At 47.9% G+C, this 25891-nt stretch overlaps 1 protein-coding gene and 1 non-coding gene across 2 annotated transcripts in view; one reads left to right on the top strand and one right to left on the bottom strand.

Annotated features, from left to right (window-relative positions):
- CFDP1 (craniofacial development protein 1) overlaps positions 1–25891 on the bottom strand; it is a 128682-nt gene that overhangs the window by 4211 nt on the left and 98580 nt on the right. The window contains exon 6 of the mRNA XM_045987864.1: positions 5185–5343. Coding sequence (XP_045843820.1) covers positions 5185–5343 — 159 coding nt within the window. The remainder of the gene's footprint in view (positions 1–5184; positions 5344–25891) is intronic.
- LOC123931915 lies at positions 24864–24970 on the top strand. The gene has a single exon (XR_006816337.1). It is a non-coding gene; the product is annotated as a U6 spliceosomal RNA (small nuclear RNA).

The raw sequence follows: 25891 nt of genomic DNA, 5'->3' as shown, positions 1-25891 counted from the left end.
CTCCAGAAACGCTGGGCCGGCCGGGGGGTCTGGGGCTCAGGGCAAGAGCAGCGGCTCTCTGCTGGGCGGATGACTGACCGTCTTGGGTACAGGCATTTTAAACAACTCTGCTGCCTGGAAAGGATGCCTGGGCAGAGACATCACTCTGATGGATCATCCCCTCTTCTCTGGAGGGGCTGATTCTTGTCCCACTGGGTTCCATAACGAAGTCATGACTGTCTGGGGGCCACTGGGTCAGGCATCTAGACAGTGAGGAGGCTCAGCACCTGCTCTGTGCGGGGTCCTCTTCTGGGTGCTGGTGGAGGCTCACTGCATACGAAACAGGAGATGACGACACACTCCAACACCGTGATATGACTGACGGTTCCTGGGGGGGTTATTCCAGAGAGTGGCATCCGAGTCAAACCCTGAGTGACAAGAGCATGCCATCGTGGACAAGGAGCTGGAGGAGCCCTACAGAGGCTGAGCCATCATAAGCAGGGCAGAAGGGGGTATGAGGTGGGCAGGGGGAGCTCCGGAAGAGCCTAGAATGCTAGGGGAAGGAGCTGAACACTGACTGCAAGGGCTGCTGGGGGGTTCCAGCAGGGAAGAGAGGAAAAAATAGTTTGCATTAAAAAAACCCTTCTAGCTACTGTGGGGGAGGAGGGAGGGAAGGGGATGGACAGACAGAAGCAGGGACCACGACAGATGTCTATGGCTTGTACTGGAGTGGTGGCAGTGGGGCTGGTCAGAGGGCATGGACTAAAGTATTTTACGATAAGACTGTCTACTGGCTTTTCAGCATGTGAACTGAAAGAGGAAAGCAACGATGACTCTATGGTTTTTAACAGTTGAGGGGGTGGTAATGGTGTCATTTTCTGAGAAGTCTGAGGAAGGAGAGTTCATGGAAAGAAGGGCAGGTATTTGGTTTTGCAGGCAAAGTTTGCGGTGTGTCTTGGACATCAAATGGAGATGTCAACCCAACAGCTGGTATGGGAGTCTGGAGCTCAGTGGAATGGTCGTGCAGGGGAGAGCTCTTCTGGGAGTCATCAGCAGAATGCGGCACCTAAGCTGTGGAACTAGTGAGCTCTGCAGGATGGGGGGTGGTCTGCAGGGAATGCGAGGACAGACAGCTGCCCAGAGCTCAGCCCTGGGACTTCCCAAGTTTAAAAGCCTAGGGAAGGAAGAGGGAATAGCCAGGGAGGCTGGAAGGACATGCCCCCAAGCCATATTTGCCACCTCTGTGGAAAGTATTCCTGAAGGGTTGACACAAAGACATCATGAGGGAATTTAAAGGAATAAGGCACCCAGCTTCCCATCTGCAGTGACGCCCCTGACAGTGTGGTCAGGAATGGCAGATGGGAGAAAGAAGAGTGAGCAGAAGACTCCCGACATTTATAAACACACCAGACAACCCCTGTTCTTATTTAATTCTCATCATAAACTTGAGAGGTATAGTATACTGAAGAATTTCTGCTTTATAGACGAAGACATGGGCTATAGCACACGGAAGATTGGTAGCAGAGCCAGGATTTAAATTCAACCGCAATTTTTTTTTTTTTGTTTTTTAGATTAATCTGAGAGAGAGAGAGAAAGAGAGATGGAGCCCATGAGCGAGTTGGGCTGGGGAGGGGCAGAAGGAGAGAGAGTCTCTAGCAGACTCTCCACTGAGCGAAGAGCCCAACACAGGGCTGGATCTCACAACCCTGAGATCGTGACTTGAGCTGAAATCAAGAGTCGGACACCTGACCAACCGCACCACCCAGGTGCCCCAGTTTCAATTCAGTTTTGCCATAAAATGTAACACACAGATTAAAGTGAATAAAACGGGGAAGGCAAACGCCCTGTCATAAAGCAAGTGTTCACGTGGCCATCGGCAGATGAAGAAACGGAATGCACGAAGCCCGGAGGAGGCCCCTGCATAACTCTCCCGCCAATGCCAGCCCGGCCAGGTGCGAACTTGCTTGCATTTGAAGGCTCTGTGCTCTCAACATTATGGCCCAGTTGTGCCTAATTCTGAACTTGACATAAATAGACTTATACTGGGAATTCTTCTGTGACTTGCTTCTTTCACAAAGTGAGTCAACAGATGCACTACTTCTGCCTGTTTTTGACCTTTATATAAATGAGATCATGCTGTGTGAACTCGCGTTACTGTTATTGAAGTTTATCCACGTTCGTTCCAATTGCTAAAGAGTATCCCCGTCTATAAACTATTAAAACCTGAGGCCCCAAATCGTGTCACGTAGGTTAAAATCCCAAGTCAGTCAACCCAGACTTAATACCTAACCTCACTGCAGTTTCAACCCTCCAGGAATGTAACCTTTCCCCAGTCAGTCAGGAATTTTCTGGTCAGCACCGATAAGGTTATATATGTCACATGGGCCTTCATCCTCCAAAGGAAGGTGAGGTAATCCACCTCCTAAAACCCTTTTGTCCCCAGATGGAGGTGACCTCACCTGAAATAATCCTTCTTTCTATTTATGACTTCCTTGTCCTGCCTTTAACAGCCTTTCCCTTTCTGCAGCCCTCTGGCGCTCCCCTCTACCTGGCAGATGCTTGTGTGTGTCTTTCAAGATGGCAAAACTGCCTTTAAAATAACTGGACGATGATAACCCAACACTGACCAATATACTTCAAATTCTATCCGGTCTTTACAAAGGGAAAGATGTGTTAGCATCGACTGAATTGGAGTTAGTACCAAAACATAAAAAGCATGACACAAGCTTTTACTCTCAATCCAATCTTATTTAACTCAGGACTGTGTAACAGGAATATTTTACCACCCTTTATGACTTGAATTCTTGTATAAGAGATCAATTTAATTTTGGTACTTGCGAAAAGGTCTTACAGACAGCAGAGTTCAATCAACACTCACAGGGAGCTCTGCTGAGATGTTACCAAGTATGACTTCCCCGCTTCTTGGCTTCAGCAAAGAGGACTTTTACTCTAGGGGATGCCCTTGGGACTCTCCACATACTCCCTCAGAGTATTCCCTCTCGGGTAGTGCCTTTGCTATGGCTGGCATCTGTGTAAGAGAATTCGGGGGCCTGACTTGCCTCTGCGCAAACAGACCTTACAGGTTTGGTTCTCGTCCTTCCTTCCCTTCAACACTGTGGCACTCACTGGCCACACATCTCTGGAGAAATCTTCTTGCCTTCTTGACATTCCTGGTTTTGAACCTGAGTTTCTAGTTATGTATGTGTTGGAAAGGCTCAGCCAGCAGCTCTTACTCTCATCTCTAGAATTTCGAAGCTACCGTCTAGTGATTCTCAACCCTGGCTGTGCATCAGAAGCGCCCGAGGAGTGAGTTAAAGATACAAGTCTCTGTGACTCTCAATTCAGCAGCTCTACATAGGAGTGGCCCTGTCACCCCAACTCTGAAACCAGCCCCCCAAGACGATTCTCATGCTAAGCCGGGGTAAGAACCAGAGCTACACCCTGTTCCCTGAAGGTTGGGCCCCTTTAATCTTCTTGCAAAAGCTAGGAAAGGCAAGTGAGTGGAGGTGTGGGGGCAGGCACTAGAGAGAAGGTGAGAAGAGCCCAAGGCAAGCAAAGAAGTCATCAGATCTGCACTGGAAAACACAATCAGATGGGTCGAATCGTCTGGTGCGGGTAAGAATCTCAGAGAAGGCGGGGAAAGCAGGGCGCTTAAAAGCTGTTAGTAGTTCCTGAACCCAGTTACGTGATATTCCATTGCCTGAAAAGTCATCATTGGGCAGATGTCCTTTTAATCTTGTTTTCTCTTCCAGTCTACATATTACTAGCTCTGCTTATCTTCAACGGCTCCACTCCCTACTTTTATAAGACCTCTATTAACCTGAGCAGAAAGAACATTGTCCGACCCATATAATCAATACTCAGGGGACCAATAAAGCGTCGTACACACTGGCAGGTCCCTGCTGCCTTAGATCATCGGGCAGACGTGGAGAAGAGGAACGAGCTGTGAGCAACCAGAGTGGAGTCAAAGATGAGGTCTGGGGCAGACCTCAGAGGCCTTCTCTAGCCAACAGCAGCTCCTGCCTGTGCTTTGTCCTGGGCCTTCCTCAGAGGACTCTGGCACTTCTGCCTCTGTCCTGTGGCACTCCATCTTCGACAGACTGATTCAGAAGTCTGATGGTGAACCAAGCCCATAAAGTCACTTAACAGAAAAATTTTTTAAACATACTGATCAGCTTTCTAAGTTCATTCAAATAACCTCAAAGCCAAATTTAGAAATGTGACCCAGAAAATAAAGTCACCTATCTGTATTATAACTTAGCTGACATAGAACCTAATGACTACCACTTAATTTACGTTTTGTGCTCTGCAAAGCATGTATGTGCTCCGTGTGCATTACACGTATGCATCATACACGCGCTACACACGTTACCAGGAGAGCCTCACACTCACCCCCAGTGCGGGATCATTACCCCAATTAGCAGGCAAAGGGGCTGAGCTTCAGAAATGTTCTGTGTGCTGCAGGGAGAGCCCTTCCTGGTGAGGGGCTGGGGCAGGGAGGACCCAGACTGACAGCCACCTGACACTTTTCACCGTTAGCAGAAGGGAGTGATGACCTCGAGCCATAGACCCTGGTCTGCAGTAACTTTGCTTCTTAGCTCCTCCTGAGGTTCCTAAGTGCTCACTGAACACTGCCTTTCTCGATATTCTGGACTACAGAGTGTATCGACAGCCTCTTCGTATTCCAAAGTGAAGAGGAGGGGTGCAAGTGACAGCCAGGGGCCGTGTGAGGGCTGGCATGTCACACAGGTTGGAGCCCCGGCCTGGGCCACAATGACATGGACAGAAACAATCCGCAATAAGACAACATCCAGGCATTCTGTTGGCTCTGCTCTGGAAGCCCGGGGCCGGTCTGGCTCCTCAGAAGACCTAATCACTCTGATCAGGCCAAGGCTGATAGGGCGAGCCAGAGATGAACATGTGACAAACGAGGCGACTTACAGTTCACGGCAGCTGCCTGTCATTCGGCGAGCTCGGCTTGGCAAATATGATCGGCCCGAGAGCGGGGCTCTTCCCATACCGCTCCCCCACGGTTCTTCTCACCCAGAGCACGGGCCCCACGTTAGAACAGAGCTTTGCCGACAAACTGACAAAATTCGCTTCACCATGAAAAGTGCATGCTTATTTAAACTGGGTGGCCTGTCTACAATCAACTATTTCAGATTTTTTAGAGTTGTCAGAGCAGTAGAATCTACCAGTTCTTACCCCTCCTTCCCTCGATTATGGATGGCTAGTTCCTCGCCAATGCCCTCTTCCTCCTTGAAGCTCTCCCAGTCCAATTTGGACTTCTCCAGGGTGCTCATCTTCTGCTTCTTGGCTCCAATTTTCCCCAAAAGGCTGCTCATGCCACTTGGTCTTTTTAACCTAGAGAAAGTGAAAAAAATGAAATGTGTACCACGTAAGAACTATCAGACTCTTAATTCATGTCTTTTACTGGTTGGCACGGGGTCCCCTAGATTCGGGCTATTTATCTTAATGGAAACGATTTTTGTATGTAGGACACTTCCTGTCTGCTGTGGAGAACACTCTAAGTAGACCGGAATTCAGATGCACTTTTCCCGCCTACCAACTCTGACCGCTCCAAGGACCCAGGGAAAGGAAACCCTGCAGCCCTCTGTATGCTCTGTAGGACAGGTCTGTGCTCGCAGGCAGGGAGAAGCACAGCATGAGTCAGACACGACTTTGGAATCACATGCCTACATTCATATTCCAGCTCTAAGTGTGTGACTTCAGGCTACTGAACCGCATCTGCCCTGGCTTCCTATCACCCACCGAGTGAACAGTGACTCAGAGCACTGCAGTGTATTTTCTTTTTTTTTTTTTTTAAAGATTTTATTTATTTATTTGACAGATAGAGATCACAAGTAGGGAGAGAGGCAGGCAGAGAGAGAGAGAGGAGGAAGCAGGCTCCCTGCCAAGCAGAGAGCCCGATGCGGGGCTCGATCCCAGGACCCTGGGATCATGACCTGAGCGAAAGGCAGAGGCTTTAACCCACTGAGCCACCCAGGCTCCCTGCAGTGTATTTTCTATGTCAAGTGCTTTACGACAGCACCTGGCACGGAGCAAAGGTGCAATAAATGCCAGCCACCCTGAGTCAGTCATCACTCGTGCCCTCAAACCCTAGGGAATGCTTGTAAAAGAGAAACAGATCCCAACACTGATGGGCAGAAAGTCACAGTATCTCAAAAGGACTCTTAAGGTCAGTTTCCTTTCCACTCCTGTGAGTCAGAACCCTGGGTTTTCCCAGGAGGTGGAGAACATTCCTCACCCTGAAACGAGGGAACATACAGCCTGTGTTCCCCTTGCTGGTGACATGATCATGGACTGTGGGAGAAACCCTACATGCCCAAGTTCAAGTCTTGGCAGGTCACATGTTTCCAGTCATTGTTAAATGCAGGAGGAAAAATAAGGAAAACAGAATGTACCTAGTTAGTAAGAAGGTGGTATTAAGGGAAAGAACTATGGAAGGGACATGGCCCTTGGTTTCTTTAGGAAACTAAAATTTGTCGTATGCCACTATGCAGGAAAGTTTGGAAGTGACTTCTGTTTTCCTGGGAAATGTAAGAGAGGCAAACGTGTACAACTTCTGTAAGCTAGCATCACAAGGCCTTCTGATAACAGCAACAGTAATACCTTTCACTTGCCTACAATGCTAATTCTCCAGGTGCTTTATTCACTATTTTCTCATCGTCCTCTCACAAGGGCCTATATGAAGGAGGACCACTGAGCTCTGGATAGCGGGAAGAGCCTTCGAGGGAATCGAGTGTCATGCTACCCCTTCTGGAACCCACCTCTCTGCAGCACAGGGCCAGTGAAGGACGCCCTGTTCCTGCCCTGGAGCGAGCAGACAGGCAGGTGTCCACACTGAACACAAGACTCTCGGGGCCGAACCATGACCCTCCACACCCTCGTCCTATTCACGCTGGTCAGGAGGATGTCTGCTTCCCTGTTGTGGGCATTTCCCACCACACGCTGTTAGCTTAACACCGACTCAGAACAGGCTGGGCAGGCAATCATCATTCTCATTTTGAGTTGGACAAATAACCAGAGTTCAGAGAGGTTAAATGACACAACAAAGGTCAAGCCAATAGAAAACGCAGAACCAGGACAAAGCAAGGTCTTTCTGACTCCCAGCCTGGTGCCCTGGGCTGTCTCACGACTAAGCTAGAACTCAGCGGAGATATTTTCTCACAGCTCTTTTACCTTCCGGTTTGCTTCACAATCTTCCACACGGCTCTATGAGCTTTCAGTTCACATCTTCTAAAAATTCATTTCTAGATAACTCGCTCCCCACACCAATCTCTCATCTACGCATGCGCACACGCACACGCACACAGGCTGTATTTACCAGGAGCAGAGCATGAGTGAGGACAGAGAAACTCAGGATGTGTCCCCTGCTCTCCCTGTTACAGCCTCTCGCCCGGAGAACTGCAGTCTCTCCACTGGTCTCCCTGACTTTAGTCTGTCCCACACTCACTCACCTGCTCACCCTCACATCCCTTCCACATAGTGTCATTAGGGTGATTTTTCTAGAACAGAAACCTTACCGTGTCTTTCTGCTTCAATGTGTCTTCCCTGACTCCTTATTTGCTCTTGCAACGAAGACTACGCCCTTTCCCTGGTGAAGTTCTTCCTGATCTTCCCTCACCACATCTACCCTCGCCATCTAAGCGTCAACCGTACAGTCCTGAACCTACACTTCATCTCCCATTCATCTGGTCTTATCTCAGCCTAGAGGCCACTTCGTCCAGGAAGCCTCCTGGGACCCTGCCCCAATCTCTGGATGAGATGCCTCGCGGTGGTGTTTCTAGTGCACAGAGTCCTTCTCCCATTACCGCACCGATGCCTCTCTCAGCAGACGCTCAAGGACTCAGATTCCAGCTGCCGCCATACTGGCCAATTCTGTGCAAGTTCAGAGTCAGTGCTGACAAGATGCCCCAAAAGCACACACCTCGAGGCTTTCCTCTGCTGCCTGCAGGGCCTCCTCTGACCCTGCCTACAAGTCAGAAGCACTGCCTGGGCAGGTGATGGGAGTTCATGGCATTGGGGCCACCCTCATAGAGGACAGGGGCTGTGGCTACACAGCCCAGCCCCCTGTCCTCACTCAGGCAATTCTTAGGGGAACTCTGACTGCTTCTCAGAGGTTCTGGTGGCAAGGAACCCTTGCAGTCCTGGAAACACACTCTTGTACTGGCTTTCCCTCCTTCCCGACCTCACTCCCTCTACCTCCTCATGCCCACTTCCCAAGGACAGTTCCCAGTGAATGACCTACACTAACAGACTTACCTAAGGTTCTGCTCTGAAGGGAATCAAACAAGATGCTTAGGAGCAACACTATTTTCCTGTGTTTGCCCTCTCTTTCTGAGGGCACGTAAGCTCTGGGTCCCCAAATCTCTCTACAGCACATGGACTGAGTTGTACAAACAGCAGGAACTCAATAATGTCGCTTGGATCATGTAAACAAGTAGAGGCAGAGAATCAGATTTCTGTAGTTTAAATGAAAGGTTTCAGAACACTTTTAAATTGGGGGACCCTAAGGAGTGTAATTTCTATTTGCATTCATTCACCAATCAGCTCATAACAATCTAGAATTTCTGCTTTTACCTGGGCAGCCCCTTAGGCTCTGTACACCATCTCCCACTCTCAGCCTATAGCTCTGATGGTATTCCCAAATTATACCACCTTTCTGACAAAGCACTTTGAGAAGCCCAAGAAAATGATCTTTTGCTGCAAAGCAGTGAAGACAGTTCCAGAAAAGTAAAAAGCCATAAACCCCCGTTGCCTTGTTCGCCGCTAAACATGAGCAAATTGTCGCCAGTGCTAAGACACTTTAAGGGTAAGCTTCCAGGTCTGCCTTCACTGGCTCATGAATGGGGTTTGTGATTTCCTAATCTGACATTCTCAAAAGCAAAATTACCTGTCTTGTTTGTATTTGAGGCTAAATCAAAGTGAATGACACATTCACAGCAGTAGCCAAAACACGTAGAGGCTCATCATGACTGAGAGCCCATTTTTCCTGGAACCTGGCACGTGGGGTCCCTGCAGCCTTTCCAGCGCTCACACTCAGCATCCCCTTCACATGGGGCTCCCGTGGCACAATCCTGGCATTACTCCATCACAGCTTTCTGGACAGCACATTTACCATGACCTTGGCCCTATCTCTGCCGTGAAGGTTCATCGATCGGGCATACAGGAAAGCTGGGGCAGGCAAGAAAGCCTCAGCTTCTGGGCAAGGGCTGCCAGCTCTCTTGGCTGGGAAAGAGCTCAGTGAGAGCACTGCAGAGCTGCCCGAGAGGAGGGAGTCCATTAGCACCGGCCTCCCCCAGGCCTCTGGCAGCTGTGGAGAGGGGGAGGTCAGAATTTCAGGGGAGACCGCTCTGCTGTCAGCAGGAACTGGTGCATTTTGAGGCACCACCATAACAGAACCCCAGATTTCTCTATTTTCTGGATCCTAAGCCACAAGGGCAAGGTATGACCAGAAAGTTGGCTTTGACAGACCACCCCCTCCCCCCAGTCATGGATTTTCTGGTCTTGGGTCTAAAGTGTGGTGTGCTGTGCCACAGAAGCCCACAGTTTTCATTCAGGAGACTCTTCATCCACCTGTTACAAGGCAAAGTCCAAAGAAACGCACCATCTACTTGCCCACTGGCGGAATCCATCCATAATGTTATACTCAGACATGGCCAGCACTTTGCTGCCTAGATGTTTCCAGTATAACAATGGCATTTCAACCACCTCTTCCTGAAGGTCACAGTCCTCTACTGACCCAAGACTAAGTCTGTCCAAGCGGCATGGGCTCTGCTCGCCTCTACTGTAAGCAGAAGGCTTTCATGCCACAAGAGCATGGCTGAGGGCAGTGGGCATGCTGGTGAAAAGAGGCTCCTATTAACACTTTTTTTTTTTTTTTTTAAAGATTTTATTTATTTGAAAGAGAGAGAGAGAAGGAGCAGGTGGAAGGACAGAAGGTGAATCAGGCTCTCTGCTGAGAGGGAGTCCAATGCGGGACTGGATCCCAGGACGCTGGGATCATGGCCTGAGCCGAAGGCAGACACTTAACCGACTGAGCTACCCGGGCACCCCAAGCCCTTCTTTCTTACGCATTGTGTCTCGTCATCCCTCAATAAGAAATTATCGTCAATTCCCTTTCCACAGCACCCAGTCCAACATTTTATGCTGACACTAGACACAAATGTAGACCTCACACACAAAGATTTAGGACTCAAAATAGTAAAGGGACAAAAAAAGCAAAATAAAGTCATCTTTTTCCTTTCTAAATTCAAAGTTTACGGTGATAGTTTGCTAAAACTTCTTCTACTCCTCTTTGGCACCAGAAATGTAAGTTTAACAAAATTCACTGCAACCAAGTGATAAACTCTATCCCATGGATTCTGTCAGAAAGATATTATAGTAACTTGTTGTCTTTGTTCCAGCCCCATAAGCACCGACTCAGATTCACTCAACCAATTCGTTTTGTAGCCACCATCAAGATGCGCTGGACCCTGCTGTTTATTTACAAGAGGGGCTGGGGGCACCTGGGTGGCTCAGTCCTTGAGCATCTGCCTTAAGCTCAGGTCATGATCCCAGGATCCTGAGATCGAGCCCCGCATCCGGCTCCCTGCTCAGCGGGGACCCTGCTTCTCCCTCTCCCATTCCCCCTGTTTGTGTTCCCTCTCTGTGTCTCTCTCTGACAAAGAAATAATAAAAATAAAATCTTTAAACAAAAAAAAAAGAGGTGCTGGAAAGGAGCCAGGAAAAGTACTTAAGTGGAAAAAGAGAGGATGACAAGACACTGCAATTGTCTGTGAAGGAAAAGGGGTGCATCTTTCCCCAAGATCTTTAAAAATTGGCCTCAGGCACCCAGCTGGCCACAGAACAGAATTTTAGGTTTGGAAGTGAATTTAGAGTCCGTCATTCATTGTACTCCTCCAACAGATTACTGAGAAATGACTGTATCCCAGACATTGTGCTTGGAACTGGGGACACACACATATATAAGGCATGACCTCTGGCTTGGAGGCGACAATGTAATAGAGGTGATTGTCATATGGACAAATTATAACTGCAGACTCTGAGGGCACAAAAGAGGGACCACCTGAGAGGCTGTTTAATTCAATCTCCATATATCAGAGATGAGTCAACTGAGATCCAAGAAGGTTAAGAAACCTGCCCGAGTTCCCACGGGGAGATGTGGGACTAGTACTCAGTGCTTTTGACCTCCAGCCTGTCTTCTCCACTTGGCTGATGCTGGTGCTGGGGACAACCAGACTTTGGGGATCGTTCCGCACTTTAACGTCTATGATTGCTAATTTGGGGGGATGGCATTCCCACTTCCCAGTGTCCTGCTCCCTGTACACAGGGCCCGTGTCTTACTCATCGCTGCCTGACTCACAGTGTGGCACAAAGCCTTGCTATACTACGTGTTCAGTGAACTGAATCGCCGTAATTTGACAAATGACAAAACTCATTTGGCTTATCCAAATGAGTTTCTTTTTCTCGTAACAAAGAGTCACTGCTGCACTTGAACTGACAGGCCAGAAAAGGTAGTGCAGAAGTGGACCAGCAAGGATAGGGTCAACACACGTACAAGGAAGCGCTACTGACCTTTACTTAGAACTTCAGCACACAGAGCCTGGCTCCACTATGCCTTCCGTCTCGTAACTTGCATAACCACTAAAATGCAAATTATTTGGAACAAAGATTCTTTGGCACAGATACGCAGTTTCCTTAGTATTTGTCATCTGTTTACAAGGCAGGAGTGGATTTTTTTGGTAACTCACACATGGACTATTTTCCAGTACAACGGGTCTGGAACTGGCTGGCATGCTACTCCCTGAGAAATGGGAAGAAAGTCTGCGTTGATGATTCTTTGGTGCGAGTTGTCTGCTTGGAACCACTGTTCTTAGACCTTCTTTGGACTTAGCTGAAATCTGTAGGAATGAAAAGCAAAGCCCGATTCCCTGGGCCAGTTTCACGCCCCACCTGTGCAAATCTCTAAGCAATCGCCCCAAAGCCCAAGACCAGAGCCCTCAGGGAAACGGCCTAGAAGCCAGCAGTACAATAGGGAGAAGGTTTAAATAGCGCTCACTTCCCAACATTGTGCTGGCAATATTCTATGGGACACTGAGCTCAGGAAAATGGAAAATACTAACTCGGACAAGAAGTTCCAGAAGATTTTAAACATTTCGTGGCTAAAAAATTGTCAGTACTCTTGAATCTATTATCAACGTTGATACAGTGCCAGCCCTTCCTTCCCCACCAAAGTGGCATCTCTCAGCAAAAGGGGACATAAAGGCCAGCAAATGGTAGCAGCTTCAGTGTTTACACAAAGAGCAAGGATCTGCCACTCAATTCTACTGCTCTTAACCAGTCCAAGAATGAAGTATACTTAAGTCTGTCTGATTATTTTTTTAAATTTTATTTATTTGACAGAGGGAGTGAGAGATACAAGCAGGCAGAGCAGCAGAGGGAGAGGGAGAAGCAGGGTCCCCGCTTAGCAGGGCGCCTGATGTGGGGCTCGATCCCAGGACCCTGGGATCATGACCTGAGCCGAAGGCACTTGCCTAACCAACTGAGCCATCCAGGCGTCCCAAGTCTGTCTGATTTGATTTCAGCTGTGCCACATCTTTAGAACATGTCTCTGAAACAAACCTGGTTATTTTCGTGGCAAAGTCCTGGATTTTCATCTCTTCTGAAACAATGTATTACAGAAAGCACTTTCCAGCTCTTGCTTCTTTGTCTGTGAAGCACAGAGGCGGCTTGTGCCTTGCTCTGGCCTCTCAGCTAATGTTGGAAGGCCAGTCACTCCAGCTGACGTGGTTCTGCAGACACCAACAGCTCTTCCTGGAGAGGACGCACCATCCTTTCAGTCAGCCATGAAGTGTTCTCCTTACCTGCACCGTCTCCTGCTCACTCTTGTAATCAAGGCCATTCACCCTGAGACAAGTAACTGGGGTTAGGGGTTCTGTAATGACAATGAAAAGGACTTTTTTTCTGGGACAAGCTTTTTTTCCTGGGATCTGCTGGGCACTGTTTATTAGCATCACACACCAAGAGAAAGTTAATGTCCCTTTTCTCTGTGAAGAACAGTCCTCTACTGGTCTATCGTGCCGCTGAAAGCAGCCAGCTCAGTGAGCTTGGGACGCTTGCCACGAAGGGCCATTTTTTTTTTTTTTTTAAATTGTTATTTGTTTTTATTAATCTGCCTAGTGCAGACCTTTCAAAGAAGGTCAAAGTTAGACGACTGTTCAGGAGGAACAGGTCCTTCCCCTCCGGCCACCCTTCCTTGGTGCTCAGGGCGTCTGCAGTGCTCAGCTCACAGGTAAGACACAGACAGAAACCTACTGGGAAACCCACAAGGTCTTGTACTGCAGCTGGGCGAGCGGGAGCTTGAGTGGGAGCCTGAACATGAGCAACCATCCCCCCACGGCTTCTGGGGGGTGGGCGATGGCAGCTCTCAGCACAACTCTGCTGTGGTCCGGCAGAAACTCCCAGCTTTCCAGTCTGAAAAATGTCACGCTGACAGAAAACTTGAAAGCAGAGAACAACTATTATCTGAATGCCCTTTGCTTAGATTCGCTCGTTATCAACATTTTGTCACATCTGCTTTCTCCCCCCACCCTCCCCTGCTTTCTCTATTTAAATGTTCTTTTTTGGAGGCGTGAGACCACTTTTAAGTTGCAGACAAGAGGCCACTTCGACACGACAGCTCCCACTGCACCCAAGGACTGTGACACCGATACAACGGTGTCATCCAAAGTCGCTGCTCACACTCCCCTCACTGCCTCTCCAGATGGCCCTCCTTCCCGGCACTACATCTGATGTTTCTTAGCCTCCTTTACCTTTTAATCTAGCACAGTCTCCTGCCTTGTCTTCGGGTTGATTTCTGGTCTTTGATGCCGCTGCCAGTTTCTGGAGTCCAGGCCGGCAGTCTTATGGATATTGCTCTGTTAGGGTTTGTCTGTTTCTTCTGCCAAGGAGGCAGGAAGGGGAGGCTGGAGACTGCTTACTGCACCACCACCCAGTGACGGGCGCAGCGGGTCCGCCCTGGAATCTGATGCTCCCTGGGGTCCGCTGGGACAGGTGGGGACTGCCGGAGCCCTCACTTGTAAAGGTATTCTCTCCCTTCTGCGACAAATCTGTAATGAACGTGTAACTCGTAGGATAGCAGTCTCAGGATGTTCAGGAAGTTCTGACTGCTACTTAACTCTGGTACTTCACTCTATAAACGCCCTGGCAATGTCTCAGGACAGACTGAGGTGGAAAAAGTGAAGGATCCTATCTGAAGGAGAAATATTTGGGAAATCTCAAAGGGATCAGGAAAGTCTCTGAAAAGTGGAAGAGCAGTAGCTAGAGAAAAGGCCAAGGGTTACAGGATCGTCAGCAGAGTCCTAAACTGGCAGGCCAATGGTGAGTACAGAGATCTCTGACCAATATGGAGGCATTCACTTAGGTACCCGGATACTCTTCGTAAGGTTTTGAGGGCCTGCTATGCCTAAGGGTTAAGTGGCAGAAATCAGTGGCAAAAAACAAAAAAACAAAAACAATACCTTCTGGCTGGCCCACCAGACCTCTAGGAAACGATACTCCTGAATTTCCTTTCTCCTTTGTTCCACCCCCTGTGGTTTCAACTCACTCCCCATGGAGGAGATAACGCCACATCCCTTCCTGCCTCTGCTCCGGCAATTTCCTTCCTTACACTATTCCCATGGTGGGGGTCACGGCAGAGCAAGGCAGGGCCTCCATCATTTTATAGCAGCTGGGGAGTGAAGAAGGCCTGCCTTTCCAAGGTGGAAACCTTTAGTTTAATGGGAATGGGGACGATGCCGGGGAGCGGGATGTTCTCCCCTGAGGTGCAAACTGCTGTTGCTCTCATTTGTATGATTGGGCACAGCTGGGAAGAATAATTTATTGACCAACACAAATAGACCAGTTATAGTTCTGAGGCAGGATTTTAAAGGAATTATTAAATACAGCTTCTAAGGGAGCCCATAGTGACATTTTTCTTTAGGCAGTTGAGCCTGGGAGCTCAAGTGAGGAGGGCACAGGTGTTTTCCAGATCCTGGCTCTACACGGGCTTCCGGCCAACAGCAGCCAGAGGCAAAGAGGAAAAGAGGCAGAAGCAGGACCTGGCCGCTAGCAGTCAATGCCCTCTCAGAAGGACAGCCTTGGTGGCTTTCTCCTGTGACAGTGCTAAGCCACTGCGGGTCTGCGGACCACCTGCCTGGTCTGAGGGCAGGAGCCACACTCAGCCCGATCACTCCCATCAGGAAACGTAGTTGAGCAAACGCCACAACTCTCAAACCAGCCACCGTGAGAAGCAAAGCACAGGGCACCGAAGATAAATGTGCCTCAATTATGGCTTGTTTGGCTAACTGCTGATTAGGGACTTGGCATGCTTTCCCAAACCACAGCGTTCTGCTGCTGCTTTGACTTTCAGCTTTTTTTTCCTCCCTGCCAGGTCTCTATCTCCTCAGGAAAATGGCAGGATGTCAACATAAAATAAATGTTAAATTCCTGGGCACCTCCCAGATTGAGATCGGGTTAAAGATTCAGGATGTGGGGGTGTCCTCAGAGCAGAAATATTCCTTTTGTTTTACATCACGGGGACTTCATGGAATATGAGTCACGCCTGCGCTCCTCTCACAGACATGGCTAGGCACACGACCACATGGCTTTCAATGAAACTCGTACGCGCTGGCTACCATACGTCTTGCGAAATGACTCCCCCTCCGTTCCAAACTTCCCACGGCTCCTGAAGAAGTATGCTACATTCCAAATGCGAGGATATGGAAGTTGGACACAGCTGGGATTCCTGACACCTCAAAGTTCTTTCTGGAGGGGAGTACGCTGTATGGTCCTTTCACTTGATGAGGCTGAAGTGATAAGAAAGGTCATTTCTCAGCACTTGGCACTCCTGCTTGGGGCCTTGACTCCAGATTTCTCTCACAGTGGTGTCTGCAACATTCCTGGCTCACTCTGTAGCCAGGGTACCTTCTGGAGCCTCCCAGAAGCTGCAATCCTGTGAACCTCAATGGGCAACTCCAAGAGGCTTAGACTCCAACCTCCCCACCTCCTCAAGGCTGCTGCCACCTGTCCTCAAAAAGCATAAGCCTTAGTATCAGTAACCAGCATCAGCGGCTTCCCTGTCATGGCACCCTCTCAATCCAGCGCTTAGGAGCCCTTGGGAAGCAATTACCTGCACACAGCGATCAAAAGAATGGGGCTGTTTCAGCCCGAGCCCAGGATGTCACTTTGCTAAGGCAGAGCAGTGGATTTCCACAAAGAGAAACGTCTGTTCCCACGGAGTTTGGTAGAGAAAGCAGAAAACTTTCTTTATACTGTATGCAGGAAATGGTTTTCATAGAAGCTAACCACAGCTGGGCAATCTGTACAACCACAACATAGTTTCTCTTTAATAAATGGAAGATTTTACCCATTGCATCACTAACCACCAAAAAGAATTCCCACCCTCCATCTCTCAGGCAAGAGAAAGCGTAAGTCATCTCTCTTTCCTTTATCTGCCAGCCAAGGGCTGCTAGAGCAGCTTTTTCATTCAGAAATGAGGCTTGTTCTACAAGGTTCTGTGACCCAACCCTACTGATGAGTGATACATGAACCCTGAACAAATTCAGTTTCTTCGTGTTCTGGGGTCCCCTCACAGCATGTGCCAAATGACCATGATCCACCATGGGTCAATGGCCAAAAGGTCTGAAAAAAAGTGCTTTAGCAACTGCTGTCTGAGAGATGAGGGTCTACTAACCCTGGCCATCCCTGCCGTTAAGAGATGGCTTGAGGAAATCAGAACAAGACTGCAGCTCTGACCCGTAAGCTCCTTGCCCCCAAGCCAGCAGAGCAGCCTGTGAGAGATGTACCCCTCTCCTGCGATGACAGTTGGAGGGGTGTGGGGACGGGCAGGGGCTTCATGATGCCCTTCCCGTCCCTGTGAGGCTCAGCTGCTCATTCAGCAGACTGCATGCATCCTCATGGCCCAGATGAAGGAAGGAGGCTTGGCGCTAGGAAACAAGGATGTTCTTACCTGAAAGCTACAGCTCAAATGAAAACCAGCAAGGACACCAAAACAGAACCCCAAAACTACCCAGCTGTACTGGGGAAGAGGTTTCCTTGAAGAGTGAAGATAATGGTGCCAATAACCCAAATACAGAAGCTACTAAATTTACTAGGATTTTCAGAGTGCTGGAAAATCTGATGACCAATCACTTCTCATTCTCAGCTAATAGTTTTAAACCCACTTTACTGAGATATAATTCATGTACTAAAGAATTTACCCGTTTAAGTAAGCAAGTCGGTGGGCCTTAGTATATTCAGTTGTGCAGCCATTACCACAACCTAATTTTAGAACATTCTGTCATGCCCTTAAAAAAAAACCCTCACTCCCATCAGCAATCATCCCCATGTCCCCAGGCTTAGGCAACCATGAATCTACTTTCTCTATGGATTTGCCTGTTCTTTCAACTAATACTCTTTAAGAAAAAAGATTTATTTATTTATTCGAGGTGGGGAAGGGTGGAGGGAGAGGGAGAGAGAATCTCAAGCAGGCTCTGAGCTGAGCGCACAGCCTGAGGTAGGACTCAATCTCGTGACCCTGAGATCATGACCTGAGACGAAACCAGGAGTCCGACGCTCAACTGATGGCACCACCCAGGTGCCTCCCCTCAACTCTTACTTCTAAATACTAGTTAAGACTATCTTAAAGCATTCAGGAGCAATATGTTTCTCAGTCTGTACTTACTACATCTTCCTACAGGAAACGCACTGAAACTCCCAATCCGTCCCCTATGTTGAAGGTCACACATAAATTCTTTGGCCGGGGCGGGGGCGGGGGAGACAGGAAAATCAGAAATCTAGACTTGAGATGAGAACACTGGAGTATCTGAGCACTGCCTGGATGGCCAAGTCCCGCACATCACCAGCGCTAGTCTGGATCTGTTTATAAAATGGTAGGGCATGTTGGCTTGGTACCTGGTGCAGAAACCTGCCTTTACCACTTAATTTTTGTTGTTTTTAAATCCCAGGTGAGTTAATTTCTCTTAGCCGCAACTAACCAATTAGTAAAATGAGGATAATAATAACTGCCTTGAAGCATAACGATTACATGAGATCGTCATCAAGTCACCCCTTGTTCACTGGGCGCCTTGCATGTGCCAGACTGCTGGCCGCTGGAGAGAGAGACACAGGCTTCTTAGGCTTATTTGATTCTCTCACACAAGACAGATATGTAAGCAGCTAATTACATTAGGAGAAAACTGCTGCTTAGTGCACTAGGAGCGTGAAGGCTGCGGAGGGGCGTGGGGGTGTCTGAAGGACGAGACGGAATTTCCCAGGAGGACAAGCTGGGACAGAGAAATCCAGGAGATGGAATTAACGCCCGCAGTACACGTGAAAGCACTTAGCACAACGCCTGGCACAGAGCAGATAATCAGGATTTCCTGTTGTCCCCACTCTTACTCTTGTAAGTCCTTGAAAAGATGCTCTAAAATCCAGAAAGAAATTACAATCTTGCTGCTGCCAGAGAAAAATCAGTGGGTCTGGTGCTTGAGTTGCTTGCTCTTTTTCTGAGGCTAATTCATCTGCGGCAGCAAGTAGATTTCAAATTTTGATTTCTTCCCCCACCCCCAAACTTTTCATCTTGAAAAATTTCAAGCCAAAGAAAAGCTGATTCCTTAATCTAGAACAGTCCCCCGGCCTGTAGAACAGTCCCCAGTTTGGACCTGGGTTGTTAACCTCAGTTTCTTCGAAGGCACCTGGGAGTTCTCCGGCACCGATGCCCGGACGGCTCTTCTCCATCTACACCGGCTTCCTGAGCAACCTCATCCAGGCCCAAGGCTTAAACACCGGTTCTAGCCTCTACCGGTGGTGTCTTTCTTATCCTTGCCCCAGCCCTCTGTCCCGAACTCCGGCCTGCTACACCCTCCCGCGCAGGGGACCTCGCCTACAGCAGCCTGCCACATCCTGGGGGAGGGCTACGACACGTGGCCGTGCTTACCTGTCAGCCCTCCTCCTCTCCTGGGACAACCCCCACCATCCCGCCTCAGGCACAGGTCCACCCTGTGAGGCCTTCGAGCCCCGCCCCGCAGCGGCCCTCAATACCCCCTTCCCAGACAGTGTCTTGGTTACTTCCTCACCGCTGTCCAGTCTCGGCTCACCCGACAGTCCCAGCTCACTCCTCAGCCTCACCCCACACTCCCGATCCCCTCCCTGCCTCAGACTTCCCTTCCCGCCTTTTCTGACACAGCGCGTCGTTCGCTGTCATGTGTACTGTCTAGCTCCGTGCTGGAGACTCCACAAAGCTGGAACCAACGTGTGTTTTGTTCACTGAGAGAACCCGAGCACCTGGCACAGAGCCACGCACATGGGAGGCACCCGGAATCTGTTAAAAGAATGTATGACTATTAAGAAAACATAGCAACTTCACACATGATAAATAGTTTCAGTAATGATACCTACTAAAGTAACAGTTTTCTGCGCTGGCTAACCTCAGAGCTGCTACCCGCCCTTCGCTAGGTTTTCTATGGCGCCCAGTACTTCAGAGCTGGCCCAGGAAAAGCATTTGTTCACTGCGACAGATGGCAGACCCTGAATGGCTGTCGGGAGCCTGGAATTTGTCCTAGGCTGGCCTCAACGTCACCCCAAGAGTCTGCAGAATGTTCAATGATCTCGTCATAAACTTCAATCTGGGCTACCAGGGGCTGAGATGCCTCATTTTTTTCCTTTTTTAAAGATTTTACTAATTTATTTGGTAGAGAGACAGAGAGAGAGAGATTGAGCAGGGGGAGGGTAGAGAGAGAAGCAGGCTCCCCCGCTGAGCAGAGAGCCCAACTAGGGTCTTGATCCCAGGACCCCAGGATCGTGACCTGAGCGCAGGGCAGACGCTTAACTAACTGAGCCACTAGGGCGCCCCTAGGATACCTTAACTGAAACACAAATAGGGACCGAATTAAGGGAAATGCTGAACGAATCTTTTGCCCCCCCCCCTTTTTTTATTTCAGTGATAACAGAATTTACAAAGAAAACAAAAGAACACAAAAGTGGTATTTGGGGGTGCCTGGGTGGCTCAGTGGGTTAAGCCTTTGTCTTCGACTCAGGTCATGATCTCAGGGTCCTGGGATTGAGCCCCGCATGGGTGGGGGGGGTCTCTGCTCAGCGGGGAGCCTGCTTCCCATCTCTCTCTGCCTGCCTCTCTGCCTACTTGTGATCTCTCTCTCTGTCAAATATATAAATAAAATCCTTAAAGTGGTATTTGGATTTATTTTATATGAAAATGCAGTTCTGGAACAATGAGGTCAGGAGACCTCATTTGCTGTGTGTGGCAAGTGAGTTTTTCCCTTTGCCACTGGCTACCTTACGCAGGAGGCTTTGTTTGTTTGGTTTTAGAGGACTAGTTTTAAAGTCATTTACAGCACTATGTTATGAGCCAGAAAGCAATGTCTGAGTCCAGCTTTGAAGCTAAAACCAACTCTGAATAGATGTAATTGGAGCAATGAGCTAACTCAATACTCAGCCAACTGAACAACTTCTTGTCAGAATCTGCCAGAAAAAATTAGCCAGGTGTACAGAGTTGCTACAGGCAGCAAACTGAGCTGCAGAAAAGATGAGCACTCTCTCCAGCTGTCACACCAACCACGTCAAGGTAAGAGAATTACGAAGATACTAATTTTCTCTCTTGCTCAGTAAGAATCTGAGCTGGTAGACAGAATGTAAGAGGTAAGACAGTGACAAGAAGCTAGAAAAGGATGCAAAAAGGAATTGGTTCTTCCCACTGCTGGGGGTCTTGGTACTTGGCCAGAATCCCAGGCATAAATAGAAGATTCTAAAAACTTCCAAAGGGACCAGGGTGGCGGGGGTGGGGGTGGGGGGTGGGAGGGGACGGGAAATTAGGTCATATATAAATATTCAATAAGTCCAAATGGCTTCAGACGTCTAGAAGCCTAGTAGAGCACTGTCCTCACCATTTTATTTATTTATTTATTTTTAGGAATTTTATTTATTTATTTGACAGAGAGAGACACAGAGAGAAAGGGAACACAAGTAATGGGAGTGGGAGAGGGAGAAGCAGACTTCCCGCTTAGCAGGGAGCCTGATGTGGTGGGGCTTGATCCCAGGACTGGGATCCTGACCTGAGCCAAAGACAGACGCTTAACAACTGAGCCACCCAGGCACCCTATCCTCACAATTTTAAAGACAAATGATTTTCCACCTGCAACATTATACCTAGGAAAACCAGTAATAAAATGTGAAGTTAGAACAAAGTCATTTTCAGAAATGCAAAGTCTCAAAAACATATCCCCTATAAACTAATTCCTCAGGATGTTATTGGACGATAAGCTCTATCAAAATGGGAGAATAAACCTAGAAAGAAGGGATCCGAGAAACAGCAGCTATGCAAAGAGGGATAAAACAGCTGGACAGAAAGCCAAGAGAACGAAGAGCCCTGACTTGAGAGGAGGGTGGAAGGATCCAGAAGGGACTGGGGGCGGGGGTGGCGGAAATGACAAATTTTCTGACATAGTCAAAAACAGTACTGAGAGGGATTTTACAGCCCCTTTGAAAGAGTTTGGAAAAAAAATTTGTGACAGGGACACAGAAAACCAAGCAACGAACGAATTTATATATATATATAAACAAAACGTTAGTCCACATCCAGCTCAGCAGTGAACAACACTACAGTGACAACAGTGTCACTCACCTGCGAGAGCGGAAGGAGGACTTGTGTTGAGGGGCGGAGTGGTACAAGAGGTTATTCCTCTTCTTCCCAAATAGGGGCTGCTGCTTCTTAAAAACCAGTTAACAGGAAGTTAATAAATAATGTCTAAAATTGATAAATCAAGAAATAATAGTACACTAAACACGTAAGATTAAAATCTGAACCAAAAAACAGAACTAGCTGTAGGAGTTTAAAGCAGTTGCCTCTGGAAAGCAGGACCCAGGGCTGTGTCAGCAGACTGAACAGTATATCTGACTTTGCAAACTGTGCACCTGTATGACCTTGACTGGATACCTAATCTGGGTTAATACATCTTCGTGTTTCTTGAGTAGAAGAGAAGAGAGAGGGATTTTTCTGTGCAGCCATCAGTCTGGCAGGATTAGGCTCGCAGCCCTCCTGATTGGCAATGTGTCCTCTCTGACCTCTGCTGCTCCTGTCATTTAACACATTGCTTACTGTTTATCCTTAATACAGATTTTCTACATGTACAATCCTTCCCATAACGCTGAAGTACCTGAATTGAGCTGTATTTGACAGGGTTCTCTGCATGGGTCACTTGTTCCTTTAATTAATGTATTTACTCATTCAAAATGTCTTAACACTTCTGCCATATGCTAGCAGACACAGTGACGGCAGCCACACAAAGACAAGGACAGCCTCGTTAGGGTTCTGATGGAGCTACAGCCCCTGAGGACACCTGACACTTTCAGGGACGAAATCCTCTCCCCGTTCCTCCCTGAAACACACGGTATAACGGTATAACATTTTTCAGTGTTTTGTACTGTCTGAGAATCCCCTAGGGGTATTTAAAAACACAAACTCCAGGGTCCACTCTGCCTCCTGAATCACCACCTCTGGGCACAGGGCCCTGGAAGCTGTATAATACACGGAGCATTCGAAGATTTGAGGGCCATTATTTTAGAGAAAGTTTCTGATGCCGCTCACTGAAGCACATTACCATTTAAGTAATTATCCAAACATTATAGTTTGAAGAGAAACTGAATGGGCTGTCTAAACATCTGGGTAAGGCTGTGTACTCAATTTGGGTCAGCCAGGCCGTATCACTGAGCAGTCACAAGGCTAGTTTTCCAAAATAATGATGGATATGTAGATTGAGGATTTTTTAATCTTTTTTTTAAAGATTTTATTTATTTATCTGACAGACAGAGATCACAAGTAGGCAGAGAGAGAGAAAGGGAAGTAGGCTCCTTGCTGAGCAGAGAGTCCGATGTGGGGCTCGATCCCAGGACCCTGGGATCATGACCTGAGCCAAAGGCAGAAGCTTTAACCCACTGAGCCACCCAGGTGCCTAAGGATTTTTTTTTGTTTAAGATTTTATTTATTTGCCAGAGAGAGAGAGTGCACAAAAGCAGGCAAAGAGGCAGGCAGAGGCAGCAAGAGAAGCAGGCTCCCTACCGAGCAAGAAGTCTGATGTGGGCAGGACTCAATCCCAGGACCCTGGGATCATGACCTGAGCCGAAGGCAGCAGCTCAACCAACTGAGCCACCCAGGTGTCCTGGGATTTTTTTTTTTAAGAAAAGATTTTTATTAATTTGAAAGAGTGCATACAAGCTGGGGGAGGAGCAGAGGGAGAGGAAAGGCAGAGAATCCCAAGCATACTCTGCACTCAGCTCCATACAGGGCTCAATCCTACGACCCTAAGATCTTGACCTGAACCAAAACCAAGAGTTGGACACTTGACTGACTGAGCCACCCAAGTGCCCCTAGATTTAGGATTAAGGTGAGGTCAGGAAGAGGGTCTTTCTGTCTTCTACATCTGGTTCTGAACTCACTGGGCAGAATCAGACCACTGAAATGGCCTGTTGTCCAAGGAGTTCACTGCTGAGATGATGAAAGAGATGAAAGCGAGAACATTCTTCCAACATTTAACAGAAAAGGTTTCCTAGAATCACATTTATTTCTCAGTAGGTTCTGTATACTGTTAACTAGAATATGAGGAAAATAAAACTGTTTATAGCTCTCATAAGATGAGAATACCCCTCATTTTATTAACAGTCAAGCTTCACTGTCCATCCCCAAGTACACTGAGTCCGAGTAGTACAATTTTGCTATTATTCTGAAGACTGTTTCTCAGGCAGACAAGCCAGCCCTTATGATGACAAAATGAAGCACATTCCAGTTATTGAAAGCTGGAAAAAAAACACACAAAGTGGCCTTATTCACCAGGGCTACTTCAAGGGGGCAATGGCACTCATTCCACAGCTACTGGGGACGGGCTTCTCTGCCGTCAGGCACTGCCCCACCTGCTATGTGGGCAATCGGGCACGGAGGGCCACAGACTTAGAAGAAGAAAATCAAACTCCACAGCGCCTCAAACTTGCCCCCCAACCCCACAAAGGCGACTAAATGCAGTCAGCCCCCCCACCTCGGCCCCCACCCTGTGCTCAAGCATTCCCGCACTGACCACAGGGGAGAAGGAAGAGAGGCCCCTCTGGCTGTCACTTCAGTCTTTCCCAGCAGCACCCACCTGCCCATTTCTCAGCACTGAAATTTACTACAGTGAAATGCACAGATTAAGGGTACATTTTGTCCTCCAGTTTAGTAAATGCATACCTCTGTGTAACTCATGCCCCTAGTCAAAATATAGAATATTTCTATCATCCCAGAAAGCTCCTTCTCAGTCAATTCCCATCCCCCATTTTGACTTCTATCTTCATAGATCAGTTTTGCCTTGTTTTGAACTTATTCTTTATTTTTTTGCGTCTGGCCCTTTCACAGAGCACGTCTGAGGTGCAGCCACGTCGTGGGTATCAGTCCGTGCTGTTGGTGCCCGTGGCCTGTTCCTTGGTTTGCCCACACTTGGTTTAGCCATTTCCCTGTCAAGAGGCACCTGGGCTGTTTCCAGTTTTGTGCTACCATGAATAAAATATTCTCGTACAGGATTTTTTTGTAGACATGACATGTTTTTTTTTTTTTTTAATTTTATTTATTTATTTGACAGACAGAGATCACAAGTAGGCAGAGAGGCAGGCAGAGAGAGAGGGGGAAGCAGGCTCCCTGTTGAGCAGAGAGCCCCATGCGGGACTCGATCCCAGGACCCTGAGATCATGACCTGAGCCGAAGGCAGCGGCTTAACCCACTGAGCCACCCAGGCGCCCCTAGACATGACATGTTTTAATTTTTGGATGAAAACCTCAAAGTAGTGCTCACTTCGGCAGCACATATACTAAAATTGGAACGATACAGAGAAGATTAGCATGGCCCGTGCGCAAGGATGATACGCAAATTCGTGAAGCGTTCCATATTTAAAAAAAAAAAAAAAGAAAACCTTAAAGTAGAACGGTGTGTCACTGTTCGTTAACGGTGTTAACGAACCTCGAACTACATAGCCAAAATGATTAACCCCCGTGGCTTAGGTTCCCACTGGCAATGCATCAACACTTCTGGATGCTCCATATCCTCACCATCGCACACTGATCTCGGTCCTTTTCATTTTAGCTATTTCAGGGGGTCTGAGCGGAGCTCTACTATGGTCTGAATTTGCATTCGCCTGATCCTGATGACTAATGCTGACGAACATTTTTTTTTTCATGTGCTTGTATCTGTAATCTTTTGTGAAATGTCTGTTAATTTTTTCCCATTAAAAAACTGGTTTGTCTTTTTTATTGTCATAGTTATTTTAAGTATATGTATATCAGATCTATATTTTGCAAATATTTTCTTTCATTCTGCAACTTGCCAGTCCACTTAATGGTATCTCTAGATGATCGGGGGGGGGGGGGGTTGGGGGGGCGCACTACTGGGTCAACATAAAAGGGAAAAAGTAGCGACGTCCCAGATTTAAAGAAACAAGGTGATCAGCATTTCTTCTTCAGCAAATGCAAACTCATATTCATTCCTTTGCCTAAGATCAAGCTAAGTTTCAGAAGAGACACAATCTCTGAGGCCGCCCTTCAGAAAGATGCTGAGCTGCGGAGCCAAGGTAAATTACAGGAAATGGCTAAGAGGGAACGTGCCTTTATCAAATGAGAATTAGAGAGGGAAGTCCTGAAATGCCACCAAGACAGTCATCAAACCAGAAAGTTTTTGTTGTTTTAAATAGGGGGAGGGAAGTGAAAAAGGCAAGGCGAGGAAGTCTTTAAAGCCTTCATACCACATTCTGGTTATTATACGGCCCATTCCTTTTTTTGCTCTCTCCACAAGCTGATTAAAAAATAAGGAAGGAAGTTA

This window comes from Meles meles, chromosome 19 (genome assembly GCF_922984935.1).
Source record: "Meles meles chromosome 19, mMelMel3.1 paternal haplotype, whole genome shotgun sequence".
NCBI lineage: Eukaryota > Metazoa > Chordata > Mammalia > Carnivora > Mustelidae > Meles > Meles meles.
The sequence above is the reverse complement of the archived record's forward strand: the minus strand, read 5'-3'. Positions and strand labels throughout refer to the sequence as shown.